Genomic DNA, 13,651 nt, shown 5'->3' with positions numbered 1-13,651 from the left:
AGGCTAGTCGTTTTTCAGGGGGCATCTTTAAGATACCCTCTGACTGCATTTTTCATTAAACCCCACACTAGCATCGGTGTGGGTTTAATGTGCTGAGAAATTTGATACCAAACTTCCCAGTTTTCAGTAAAGCCATTATAGGGCTGTGGAGTTCGTAATGACAAACTCCCAGCACCATATACTCTTAATGGCATTACTGTACTTACAATGTCTAAGAATTGGTCTAGACACTGTAGAGGTACAGGGCTCATGCTCCTGTACTCTCACTACTGGTACCAAAGCTGATCCAAATCAAGCTGCACAGCCACGTCCACCACGAATGAATCCAATCTATCAAATATATTTAACTTTTCATTATTCTTCATTTTACTCCATTGCTTTTTGCCTTTTTTCCTTTAGTTTTCTTCAATTAATTTTACTAATTCACTATTTTATTCAGTTTTTCATAAAAACACAGGAGAATTATATGTTTCCACATGCCACGATTTTATTTAAATTCACTCAATGCATTTCGGGATATTCCCTTCCTCAGGGGTATCGTGACATGTGCTGCTGCCAAGTCAAAGTGCATCAGTAGTCTGGCAAAAGTGGAAGGGTTACTGCAACAGAGGCCCACCTTCCTACTAGGAAAGATTTATTTCCTGATTAGCAGACCCCTCTTTCCCAGGAAAATATCAGCTGGCATGTTGGCCGAGTACTATCAAGTCACACTCATCACGAGGACCCTGAACTGGTCTAACCAGCCCACACACTCTGCATATGGCCGATTAATGAATTAACATTCATTAGATGCAACCCTAAAAAGCTTGATCAAGGAAGCCTTCAATAACCGTTTGCCGGAAAATGGCAATGAAGAGACTAAATTGGACATGGTCTGGGATGTAGCAACGGTGGTACTGAGGGGCAAGCTTATCTCCCACACTGCCACATTTGTTGGATTGGCCGAGGTAAGGGCACAAGATCTAGAGCAAATGATAACCAGTCTTGAAAAACAGCCTAAGAGGGATTGCTTTTACAGGTCATGAGAAAAGCAAGAGTGGGAACGCAAAATTCTGCTGATATGTGAGGAACTACATTAGTCAGATACAAGCCCAGGATGTCACATTACATTCTGACAATGCTATCATTGCTGTTACATGCCTGCCACTCGACTTAGCACTGCCCCCAGCACATTGATCCTGAGGCCCAAGATAATTCCCTCACGAATGCTTGTGCCACTACTAGATGATTAAACTGTCTTGTCCTTGGACTTTTAGATCTCCTCCTGTGGGGTACTGAAAGACATTAAAAGTTTCCCCTCTGGTAAGGTTCTGAACTCACGTTACTTTTCCATCAAATTCTTCAAAGCATTACACAAATTGTTAGACGCTTCACTGACACAGGTGTGAAATGTAAATGTAAATCCGTATTTGTAAAGCGCAAACTACTCACCCTTTTAGGTCTTAAGGCGCTGGGGGCCGTCGTGGAAGTTAAGTGAGCTATTGCCCAGAGTCACATGGTGCTGAGCTGCTGCAGGAGCCGGGGATCGAGCCGTGAACCCTGTATCACGTGGCACACGTGCCATGATAGACTCTTTCCTTATCCTAATTCTGAAACCACAGACCCACTGAATTCTAAATCTTGCAGACCTAAAGCCCTTCTTAATAATGATGTAAAGTGTTTTTAAAAAATGCTAGTGACCAGATTGGAGAGGGTTCCGCCTGTCCTGATTTCTGCATACCAGTTGGGCATACATTTACAGCAGCCAGAGTCCTGCCAGACAACACTTCTACAAAAACTCTGTCAGTCAAATTCAGACCAACTTTAATAGCTCACTCTTTTTTTATTCACCTGCTAAATGTTATGGCTTTTACACAGAGAGATTATATAGGGTTTTATATATCCATCAAAATTAATATAAAATATTTGTGTGGCTTAAAGCACATTTTGCCCCATTGTGGTCTTTGGCACAGGACAATCACTAGTTCAACTATATACTGAAAAATATGTTTATTTATTCCTGATAGCAGTTTATTTTATAGTGATTCTGATAAAATGATCCCTCAAAACAGACCTTTAGCTGTGTATTATCTTAATTCATTTTATTGTATGCCATGAGTTGCGGACTATGCATTTTCTACTGTGGGGTCTTGCACTTATAAGTTCTATTCATTTTAATGTCATTGTTTCCAAATATGTTACTAAATGATAGAATGTTGCACACCCTCAAAACATGCAAGTGTGCATCTTTAAAGATATTGGCTTATGTGTGCTTGGATGTACTTGCCATGCTTAAAATAAAAAAAATCTTGTAACAAATATTCTGTGTGTGTTCTTTAATGTGTGTTTGATAAAGTTCACTTAATTTGCGTGGAAAACAGTATTTGACTTATGAATTGAACTGAAGTGCACTGAAAAATAGCTGCAATAATTTTGTAATAAAATTTGCTTACACTAGATTGTTTTTGACAAGATGGGGTGGTACAATCCATCTCAATAGGGCTCCACTGTTTTTGTATACTTCTTATTCATTTTAGGTGGTTTATCACAAACACCAGTGGAAGACGAAGTTCCCAGATTTAGTTTTTATTCATTCATTTCGTGCCTCATTTTATAACTTTTCTAATTATTTTAGCACATTGCATTGCAAATTCCAATCAACAGAACTAAGATGCCCTACCATAAACTCCTTGTACACTCATCAGTAAATGAGCTCCCTCTAGTTAATAAATACACTTCTATACTAACATGACGGCTTTAAGAAAAATGTCCTTGCATACCTTTTCAGACAATGGAGTTAAAAAAATGACAGTTTTCTTTATTTTTTACAATACTTCTCGATTGTGTTATCAATCTTTTTGTGAGTGTATTAGTACTATGTACTTTATCGTGAATATTCTAACATGTTATGTGATCTTTTTTCTTATTTATTAGGTTCACAACTGGAATAGTCAGATTCTTAACAAACAGAAAGCTCTACTTGCCAAACCTTCTGCAAAGTTAATATTTGTAAATAGACTGAAGGGGAGAAAGTTCAAAAGCAGTTCTTCAACAAAGATTTTGCAGGACACCAGTAATTCTAATGACAGTAGCAATAGAGTTCCAGGTTTACAAAAGGTAAGAATATAGTTTTATATCGTGTTGCATTTTTTTATTGCATGTCACCACTGTGTAGTTATGATTCAGACAGTGTTTCCATAGAAAATTCAGTTTTTGATTTGCATATAACTAGAACCCCATGAATGGATTTGCAAGAAACGTAACAATTAACTCTGTCAGTTAAGTTTTGGTATAACATGTTTATGAAGATATGTCTGCGGGGAAAAAGGTATTGGGTGAAAGTGTATCATTTACCATTTTATTCACATAGGAAGTTTTGCTGAAAGAGCAAACCCCACTGAATAGACTTGGTATAAATGTAGAACTTTATTAAGGAAGTGTGCTTTGTTAGTTTGGTGTTAACCTGTTCAGTAGTGTTAGAGATATTATGTATTTTGAAAAATCAGGTGTATGGAAGGATTCAAAGGGTTAACACTTTTGTATATATTTTTTAACACTCATTTCAATCCTTTCAATAATGCTTTCAAAGTTTAACAAAATTTTGCTGGATTAGGTCTAAGTATTGATTTTGGCAGCCATGTTAAAACTTAGGAGTCTGAGCCAACTCGCGAGTTTCTCACTGAGAAAAGATTTATAAGCTTGCTCAAGGGTTTTTATTGTCCTTGGGGCCCCACTGCCTCTGGGATGAAGGGAATACGCACAATGAACAACACTGCACTTTTGAGCAGTTGTCTCTTGGACCACACTTCCCAGGGATGAAGCCAGCTTGAGTACTGCCACATTCAACATACATAACTCTCCAGGAGGAGGGATAGAGCCCCAGGAGCATTGCACTGCCGGCCACTCTGTGCCTGTCTCTAAGGGGACTGGGTGCAGTGAATGCAGGTTGGAAGAAAAACAGCTGGTGGCTTTCATACCGGCCCCATTGAGGCAGAAGGAGTGTGCCAGCAGGGTTCCCCCTTAGTCATTTCTCTCCTCCCCCACCCCCCTTCTTATTGAGGCTGAAGGGTGTTTGCAGAATGTGTAAGAGTAGACTTATAAACACATTTCAGGTCCTCTGTCTTTCTCTGTAGAGGCCCCTGGACTGGGCACTCTTGTGAATTGTTTGGCATACAAATTTAGTGTTTGGTTGGGCAGGAAGGCCGAAAGCCCCTTGGGTTCACATTGGTCATCTGCGGCGATGCTCGCAGTCTGCTTCTTCTGGGCCGCTCCTCTGTCCGGACTCAGCGGCTGGGCTTCTCCTTGGGAAAACCGCTCCTGCTCCCTTCTCCCCCCTTGGGAGGAAGGCAGGCCCCAAGGTCTCAGACTAACCCACTGCTTTTCAGGCAATGATACAAGCTTCTGGTGATGTGCCCCACCACTGGTAGACTGGCTATTGGTGATACCATCCCTTGATCAAAAGCATCTCTTCGAGTACTGTGCAGAGTACCCCCAACCTTCATCAGTCGAGCAGCTTGGAACTGGAACCAAGTGAGAAAGTTTGGGTCCCACTTCATACGATTTCCAGATGGGATGTAGAAATACTATCTACAGTTGACAGACTGGTTTAGGGTGATTCTTTTCATACCATCTAGTTTCTGCTCTCAGCACATAGTGATGTTGCGGGCTCCAAATGCAGGGAATGTAACACATTTCTAAAAATATTTTGGACAAGTAAATATGAAACCGGATTAAGGGCACAGAAAAAATATTACAGCAAGAATGTTTTAGGATAACAGCAATGAGAAAGTATATTTAATCGATGACGAACAATGTCTCTGTGTCTACGAGCTCAAAAATTAACAATGAATATAAATACAAATTCTAAATGACAAACTTTATAACCTAAAGACATACTCATGCATACATACATGTCTCTTCCTTCTAAATATGTTATCTGAAAATAGACTATTTGATCATTTATGATACAAAAATTGAGCCAAATGTTTCAGTATATTAATGATAGCAGATAGTGTACATATCTGATAGAGACTTCAAGCTGCAGATTCCCTACCTTTGAATTTCCTAGGCGTCCGGCTGGATCTGGAAACTTATGCTGAGCAATACCCCTTGCGCGTGACTTCGGGTGGCTGGCTCCATTCGGCTCCGCAAGACATAGTCTGTGTCGGTTATGACGTTGCGGTGCCCATATAGGCGCCACCCAGGTGCGCGGATGTCAGTTCTTTTCTTTCCATGCCAGTGAAGTGCCGATGTGGGTAGAGCTACCCCACTGCTGCTTTTTGGCAGGCTTTTTCTTCGACTTTTGTCGAAGTTTTTTGGATTGTTCCGACTTAGTGTGCGAGGGATGTCTTTAATGAAGACAGGATTCAAGCCATGCGGGACTTGTTCCCGCATTATGTTGGTCACCGATCCCCACCGCGTATGTCTGTTGTCTTGAGCACGACCACGATACAAAGTCGAGTTCAGACTGTCGGACGATGGCTCCGAAGACCTTGAGGGAGCGGGCAATGAAGTTACTTGAGGCCCGGCAGTCGGCACTGTCAAGCGAGAGTTTGAGGAGGTCATGGTCCTGATCGAAGAAGAGGAGTTCGCGGGACCGCTCACAGAGCCCCAAGTCCTCTCCCTCCCATTCGAGATCCTGGGAACACTCTGAGAAGAGGCATAAGAAAAAGAAGCCCAAGCAGACTTTGTCTTCACCTCAGCTGGCGTTCGTCATAGAGAGAGGTTGGGAGCACCAACGCTCTAGGCACGGTTTTGCTGAGCCAGTCGACTTTGCGTCTCTCCCCCCCCCCCCCCCCCCTTTCCGGGAGCCGGAGCGACTCCGGCTCAAATAAAAGAGTTTTATGAGGCCATGCGCCACGTATTTGAGCGGAATGACCCAGCTGGTGAGCCTTTGGGCCCCCGCGGATTCTGAAGGGGCCCCATTGGGTTCGACGCCGGATCCAGTTCGACACCAGTCGTGCCAACGTGACCTTCCCCTACGTTAAATCAGAAATCGCTGCCTGCGACGTCACCAATACCAGTCTGTGGAGCAAGTCCCATCCTCAACACCGACGACGCGGAGCCGGAACGGCGTCTATAGACCCCGACAGAATCCAGAAGTTCTATGTTGTCGCCTGAGCACTTTGAAGATGTGCCTGGCTCGGAAGAGGATTGGAAGGGGTCTGTGGACCCTCATGAAACCTTGGAAATCTCTGAGGAGAATTTGGACTGGGATGGGGAACTTGGGGAGGCCAGTGGACTGGATGCCTCTCCAGATACTGGCTTGCTCTCTCCACCAACCGTGGCTACGGAGTATGTGGGGGGGCATCCTATGTCATGGTGGTTAAGAGGGCAGCTGAGGTCCTTGGGCTGGAGCTGCCCTCGGTGCAAGTCAGGACTAATCTCCTACTGAGGAGCGTCAACCTGGGGCTTCCACATCTTAACCACTGTTGCCCTTCAATGAGGCACTTAGAGACGTCCTTCTAGGAACATGGTCCAGACCTAGCACAGGGGCTCCTGTGAATAGGACGATTGCACTCTGCCGTCGCCCAGCTCCGGGCAACCCAAAATTCCTCAGCCAACACCCCACCCCAGAGAGTTTGGTCGTACAGGCCTCTTCATCCCAAGGCGCATTCCCTTCCCCCTCTCCGGATAGGTAATCCAAGAGACTGGATTCATTTGGGAAGAAGTTGTTTTCTTCCTCCAGCCTGGCATTGCGGTCAGTAAATACTGCATGCTTATTGGGCCATTTCTCCCAATCCCTTTGAGAGACGGTTGCTCAAGTGCTGCCACAAGTCCCGGAGGAAGCTCGGGCTGTGCTTTCCCAAGCTGTCAAGGATGGGAGAGACGCAGCAAAATTCACCATACGGTGTGGCCTAAATACAATGGGCAGATGAATTTCAACGACGATGGCCTTGAGGTGCCACGCCTGACTTCCTACAACTGGCTTCTCGGGCGATGTCCAAGCCAATTTGATGGACATGCCCTTTGATGGAACCGCCTTTTTTTTCTTTTAGAAAGACAGACTTGGCCCTGGTCAGGTTCAAAGACTCCCGAGCTACTGCCAGATCCTTGGGCCTCTCCTCCACCCCCGTGGTCGGTCTTCCTTTCGCCCCTTTTGTAGCAACAGAAGGGGTTTCCAGCTGCGTCAGCCATACCCCAGCCACCGTCCGGCACAGACTGCCCTCGCCGTGTGAGGACGAGGACATGGTGCATTTTGATCTCTGAATGGAGGCCATTAGTCGTCAACCACACTGCCCCCAGGAGCCGCAGCCTGCAAGTAATCTTAGGCTGATTCTGCAGGACCGCACTATTCCACTTGGTGGGAAACGTCATCATCTCCCCCACTGGAGATTCATAACATCGAACAAGTGGGTCTTGCAGATAGTCCAGGAGGGCTATTCCCTACCTTTTCTTTCTTTTCCTACTCCTATTCTGCCAAATCAAGAACATCTGACGGAGGACCATTTAAATTTGCTCCAAGAAGAAGTTATGACTCTCTTGGCCAGGAAGCTATAGAAATGGTTCCAGTTTCAGAAGTAGGCCGTGGCTGTTATTCCCTCTTCTTTCTGATTCCGAAGAAGAACAAGGGGCTACGGCAAAAAGGAGAAATTAAAAAATTCTCACTCTGGCTCAGGTCTTGTCTGCCCTAGACCAAGAAGACTGGATGGTAGCTTTGAATCTGCAGGAGGTGTCATTTCATCCCTCCATCCTGCCAGGCCACAGGGGTTACCAGCAGTTCAAGGTAGGTCGCAAGCACTTTCAGTTTACCGTGTTACCATTCGGCCTTACCAGTGCCCCTCGGGTGTTCGCTGAGGTGATGGCGGTTGTCGCAGCTCATCTGCGCAGGTTAGGGGTGTCCGTTTACCCTACCTCGACGACTGGCTGTGAAGGCGCCCTCGCCCCAGGCCGTCGTCTTCCCACCTTCAGACTACGACGAACCTCCTGCATTCTCTGGTCTCGTTCTGGACACAGTGCAGTTTTGGGCTTATCCTCCTGAGCAGCGAGTCCAGGATATTCAGGTTATGATTCCTATATTTCAGCCTCTATCTGGATTTCGGTGAGACTGGCTCTGAGGCTATTGAGCCTCATGGCCTCCTGCATCCTGTTGGTAAGACATGCCAGATGGCGTATGTGGGCTCTGCAGTAGGACTTGAAGCTCCAATGGGCACAGCATCGGGGAAATCTCACCGACGTGGTTCAGATCTCAAAGGAACTGCGAAAGATCTGCAGTGGTAGTTAACGAACCGCGATTGGGTCAATGGCAGACCCCTCCCCTTCCCCAACCAGACCTCACAGATGTGACAGATGCGTCACTTCTTGGATGGGGTGGCCATCTGGGTGAGGTGGAGATCAGGGGATACTGGTATCCGGCAGAGACGGGGCTCAACATAAATTTGTTGGAGCTCCGAGCGATTCGGTTGGCATTGAAGGCATTTCTTCCCTCTGTCAAGGGGAAGCTAGTGCAGGTGTTCACGGAGAACACCACCGCCATGTGGTACTGCAACAAGCAGGGCGGGTGGGGTCGTGGACCCTCTGCCGAGAGGCCCTGTGTCTCTGGACGTGACTGGAACAGCAGGGCATAACTCTGGTGGTTCAACACCTGGCAGGTTTTCTGAACACCAGGGCGGACAAACTCAGCTGTCGATGCCTAGCAGATCATGAGTGGCGTCTCCATTCGGAGGTGGCGCAAGGTCTCTTTCAGCAGTGGGGAGAACCTTGGTTATATTTGCTTGCATCTGAAGAGAACACTCAGTGTCAGCAGTACTGCGCACTGAAGTTACCAGGGCGGCTATCGCTTGGCGATGCTTTTCGTCGCAAGTGGAGCTCAGGCCTTTTGTACGCCTTTCAGCTCATACCACTCCAGCCCAGGGTTCTGAAGAGGAGCAACTGGGCCCAAGTTATTCTTGTGGCTCCGGACTGGGCAAGGAGTGTCTAGTATCCCGAGCTTCTGAGAATGAGCATCGATCTTCTGATCAGGCTGCCCCCTCGGGAGGATCTTCTGTCGCAGCAGCAGGGGAACGTTCTCCACCCGAACCGATCAACGCTGCGCCTCCATGCGTGGAGATTGAGCGTGACAGTTGATAGCTTTTGACCTTCCTCCCGAAGTCTGTAACGTTATTCTGGCGGCCAGGCAGCCCTCCACTAAGACTATATACGCCTGCTGTTGGCAGAAATTCACATTATACTCAACAGAAAGGTCCATTGACCCTCTTTCTGCTTCTCTTTCTACTGTCCTTTTATTCATTCTAACCCTTGCCCAACAGGGCCCTTCTTTGGGATCTTTCAAGGGTTACCTTTCCTTTCTGTCTGCTTTTTTGCGGCTGCCAGACCAGCCATCTCTTCAAGTCTCAAATTGTAAATAGGCTTCTAAAAAGGCTGTCTCACTTATTTCCACACACTCCCTTTGTTATGCTTCAGTTGGACCTCAATTTGGTCCTTACCTATCTGATGTGTGCTCCCTTTGAGCCTTTGCACAATTGTCCCAAGCCCCCCCCCCCACCTCCCCCTCTCAGCTGTTCACCATCAAAACAGCCATCTTGGTGCGATTACATCTGCCCGGAGGGTGAGTGAGTTGCAGGCGTTATCTTGCTCACCTCCTTATCTTATGTCCTTTCTGGACAAGGTGGTGCTACCAGAGTATCCTTTTTGTCAAAGGTTGTGACCCCATTCCTTCTGGCTCAGTCCTTCACTTTGCCCACCTTCTTTGCTCACCCGCATTCTTCTAAGGAAGAGCTTCTCCACCAACTGGACCCAAAAAGAGCATTGTCGTTCTACCTTGACTGCACAAAAGAGGTCCGGGTGGATGACCAACTCTTTGTGGGGTACATGGGAGCAAAAAAGGGAAGGGGAGTGCAGAAATGGACCATCTCTCACTGGGTAGTTCTCTGTATCAAAATGTATTCTGTCTTGGCAAAGAAACAGCCCCCTGAGGGATTAAGGACCCATTCTACCAAAGGCTGCGACTACGGCCTTGGCTTGGGGTGGCCCAGTTCAATACATCAGTCAGGCAGCAACGTGGGCTTCTTTGCACATGTTCACAAAGCATTACTGCCTTGATGGACAGGTACGCAGGGATGGACATTTTGCCAGTTCAGTCCTGCAGTACTTCTTAGTTTAGGATGTGAGTCCGCAACCCACCGCTGGGATGATATGGCTTGGGTATCTAATTCAAAGGTAAGGAATCTGCAGTTAGGAGTCTCTATCAGATGAACAAGTTCTGTAGTAGGGGATCTCTGTGTATAGTCATAATCTAGTGAATAGTCCCGCCCATGTGCGTGGACCCCGGAGCAATAAAAAAGAATCTCTAAAAGGTGACAAATCATGCAGACCTGCATACACCTTTAAGAGAGAATTTAATTTAAAGACCGATAATGCAGCCTATACCCACAGGCTACACTGTCCAGTACTTCAACTAGAATTCCACCAACATCCACAAACAGCACTGCCTGTCTAGTTTTTCTCCACAAAGGAAAAAACCCTGCCTCTACCAGCAAAAGCCTCTGGAATGATAGAGAGGAAGGAGAGGACAGACAAGCCCCATAGGCTGCCATTATGTGGCTTGGAACAGGATACTGTGCCTTTAAGAAAACTTTCCAGTTTTCCAGAACTTTCCCCAGTATCCCAGAATGCCCAGCAGGTCCCATTTACTTTCAGTTCTTTTTTCCGGCTCCTGCTAGCAGGACCCTGGAGCATTGAGCTCTCCCCTTTTCAAGGGTTTAATTGAGATTTTGGCAATTTTTGTCACTTTTTCTTGTGTTTAGTAGCTGGTACTGTCAACATGCCTGGCTTGTTCGACAAGTGCCCGGAATGTGGTCGAAAGAAGGCTAAAACTGATCCACACGAGGTGTGCATAGGTTGCCTTCCCCAGTCCCACGTGCCTGAAAGCTGTACCATCTGCCACTCGTTCTCTGCCAGGACCCTGAGGGACAGAATGAAGATCAGGCTTCAAGTTCTGGAGGAACGAAGACTGAAGGCACCAGGTGGGTCTGGAGGGGCTGATTTGGCCCATACTGAGGCCTCTGGGGGGCTCCCCAGGGGCAGGAAGACCTGTAAGCGCTCCCACTCCCCGTCGACGTCGAGGGCGTCGGCGGCGTCGAGGAGGATGACCACCGTCTGTTCGCCGTCCCCCCAGGGCTCTGGGGAAAAGCGGCGTCGACGATCGCCGTCGAGGGACCTGAATAGGCCGCCGTCGACTACATCGGCGTCGTCGGCGACGACGCCGTCGTCGGCTCCGTCCAACGGTCGTCGTCGAGATGGGACCCGGCGTCGGCATTCGCCGTCGAGGGATCGCAGCTCGCCGTCGATGAAGAGGAGAAGGAGATCGACGTCGAGACGCTTGAGGTCGCCGTCGAGGCGAAGGTCGCCGTCGAGGCGAAGGCCGCCGTCGAGGCACAGGTCGCCGTCGAGGCGAAGATCGACGTCGAGGCACAGGTCGACGTCGAGGCACAGGTCGACGTCGAGGCGAAGGTCGCCGTCGAGGCACAGGTCGCCGTCGAGGCACAGGTCGCCGTCGAGGCACAGGTCGCCGTCGAGGCACAGGTCGCCGTCGAGGCGCAGGTCGCCGTCGAGGCGCAGGTCGGCGTCGAGGCGACGATCGGCGTCGAGGCGACGATCGCCGTCGAGGCGACGATCGACGTCGAGGAGAAGATAGACGTCGAGGAAGAGAGAGTCACCGGGATCGGTGTACTCGGTGGTGTATACGCCGCCTCGGATACCTCCGTCGCCTCCTCCTCTCCCGCCGACGCCGCCTCCACCGCCACCGCCACCACCTCCACCTCCACCACCACCTCCACAAACACCTCCACCGCCGCCACCTCCACCACCGCCACCTCGGCCGCGGGCGCTGCCTCCGCCGCCCCAGCCTCTGTCGCTGCCACGCACCCCTGTGGGACCGCCGCCGGTTCCCCCGCGGTCGGTTTCCCTTCCACGGTACCCGACTCCGCCGCAGGGGACCCCGAAGCCACGACGCCCACGGTCGCCTGGACCAGCGAGACCGGCGGACAGGCCGAAGCCGAAGAGGTCGCGCTCCCGCTCTCACAGGAGGAGAAGATCACGGAGCCGTGGACGGTCCTCGTCGGACTCAAGACGACGCCGTAGGAGGTATAGGTCCAGGTCGCGCACGCGCTCCTCGGACAGAGACCTTTCCCCGACGCTGTCGGACTCCCCGGGGACGAGGGTGTCTCCGGTGGACGACTTGGTCTCGTTCCAAGAGGTGCTGTTGCGAGGGGCTGCAAAGTTGGGTATCACGGTGACGGTTCCAACACCCACGACGTCCGTGATATTCGAGACGCTTCATAAAAAACACCTGTCTCGCCCCCTACTGCCTCTGGTACCAGGACTGGTGGAACCCGCCTTGGAGCTGTTCCTTACTCCCGCGACGACCGCTCCTTCCAGGCTCATGAAAAAGTACAGGGCCCCGGAGTCGGATCCGTCATTTCTGAGAGTGGACCCGAAGCCGGATTCGGTGATCGTGACTGCGGCAAGAAAACAACATGCGACCGCCCCGGCCTCCACGGTTCCACCCGACAAAGAAAGCCGCTGGCTGGATTCTGCGGGCAGGAAGGTGTGTGGTACCGCCGCCACCACCATGAAGGCGGCGAGTGCAGGGGCTTTGTTGGGCCGTTACGACCGGGCCCTGTGGGAGTCCCTGCAGCAATATGCAGACCTCCTGCCACGGGACAAGAAGGAGGACTTCTTGGAGACGGTGCGCGAAGGCATGCTGGTGTCGAACCAAACGATCAGCGCAGCGGCGGACGTATCTTTATTGGCCGCCCACGCCTACTGTCATGGCGTCCACCAGCGGCGCCATTCGTGGTTGCGCCTGACGTCCCTCAAGCCAGAGGCGCAGCAAAGAGTGGCCAACCTGCCCTTCTCGGGGGAAACCCTGTTCGGGAAGCATGCGGACGATGAGATGGCCCCCATGAAGGCTGAGGCGGAAACCCTGACGGCCGTCGGGTTGGAGAAGGCCGAGAAAAAGAAGCGCCCGTTCCAAAGGAGGTTCGGGTCGTCGGGCAGAGGGCGTGGGCAGGGCTCGGGACAGCAGCAGCCACAACAGCAGCAGTTCCGCAAGCCCTTCCAGAAACGCCAGAGGGGTAGAGGAGGCCAGCAGGCTACTACCACAACCAAGGGCCCGGCCGGGTCTCGGCCCTGAGCGGTTACTTCCCCCTCAACCGTTACCCACTCCAGTGGGGGGAAGCATTCAATTTTTTCCGGCAGAGTGGAGAAAAATTACTCAGGACAAGTGGGTGCTGAATATTGTTTGCAATGGATACAGTCTTCGGTTTATCAGCCCGCCTCCAGCGATTCCGCCGGTCAGCTCTCGATTCCAGCTGAGAGAGCTCCAGACGGAGGCAGACATCTTGTTGAGAAAAAAGGCGGTAGAAGAGGTACCTCTGTCTCAAAGGGGAACGAGTTCAGGCCCATTCTGGATTTGAGGCAGGCAAACAAATGGATTCGCAGAGAGAAGTTCCGCATGCTTTCGTTGCACCAGATTTACCCTCAGCTGCAACGGGGAGACTGGCTCTGTGCCATAGATCTACAGGATGCGTACTTCCATGTGCCCATAGCGAGGAAGCACAGGAAGTTCCTGCGATTCCAAGTCGGCGCCAATCACTATCAATACACAGTACTGCCATTCGGGCTAAAATCTGCGCCCAGGACCTTTTCGAAGTGCATGGCGGTGGTGGCG

At 49.8% G+C, this 13,651-nt stretch overlaps 1 protein-coding gene across 2 annotated transcripts in view; it reads left to right on the top strand.

The window, feature by feature from the left end:
* Positions 1-13,651, top strand: part of GPSM2 (G protein signaling modulator 2) — a 362,291-nt gene that overhangs the window by 304,244 nt on the left and 44,396 nt on the right. For both annotated transcript variants that reach the window (XM_085602218.1, XM_085602219.1), the window contains one exon: positions 2,914-3,096. In XM_085602218.1, the coding sequence (XP_085458344.1) occupies positions 2,914-3,096 (183 nt within the window). The remainder of the gene's footprint in view (positions 1-2,913; positions 3,097-13,651) is intronic.

This window comes from Triturus cristatus, chromosome 4_2, assembly GCF_964204655.1.
Source record: "Triturus cristatus chromosome 4_2, aTriCri1.1, whole genome shotgun sequence".
NCBI lineage: Eukaryota > Metazoa > Chordata > Amphibia > Caudata > Salamandridae > Triturus > Triturus cristatus.
The sequence above is the reverse complement of the archived record's forward strand: the minus strand, read 5'-3'. Positions and strand labels throughout refer to the sequence as shown.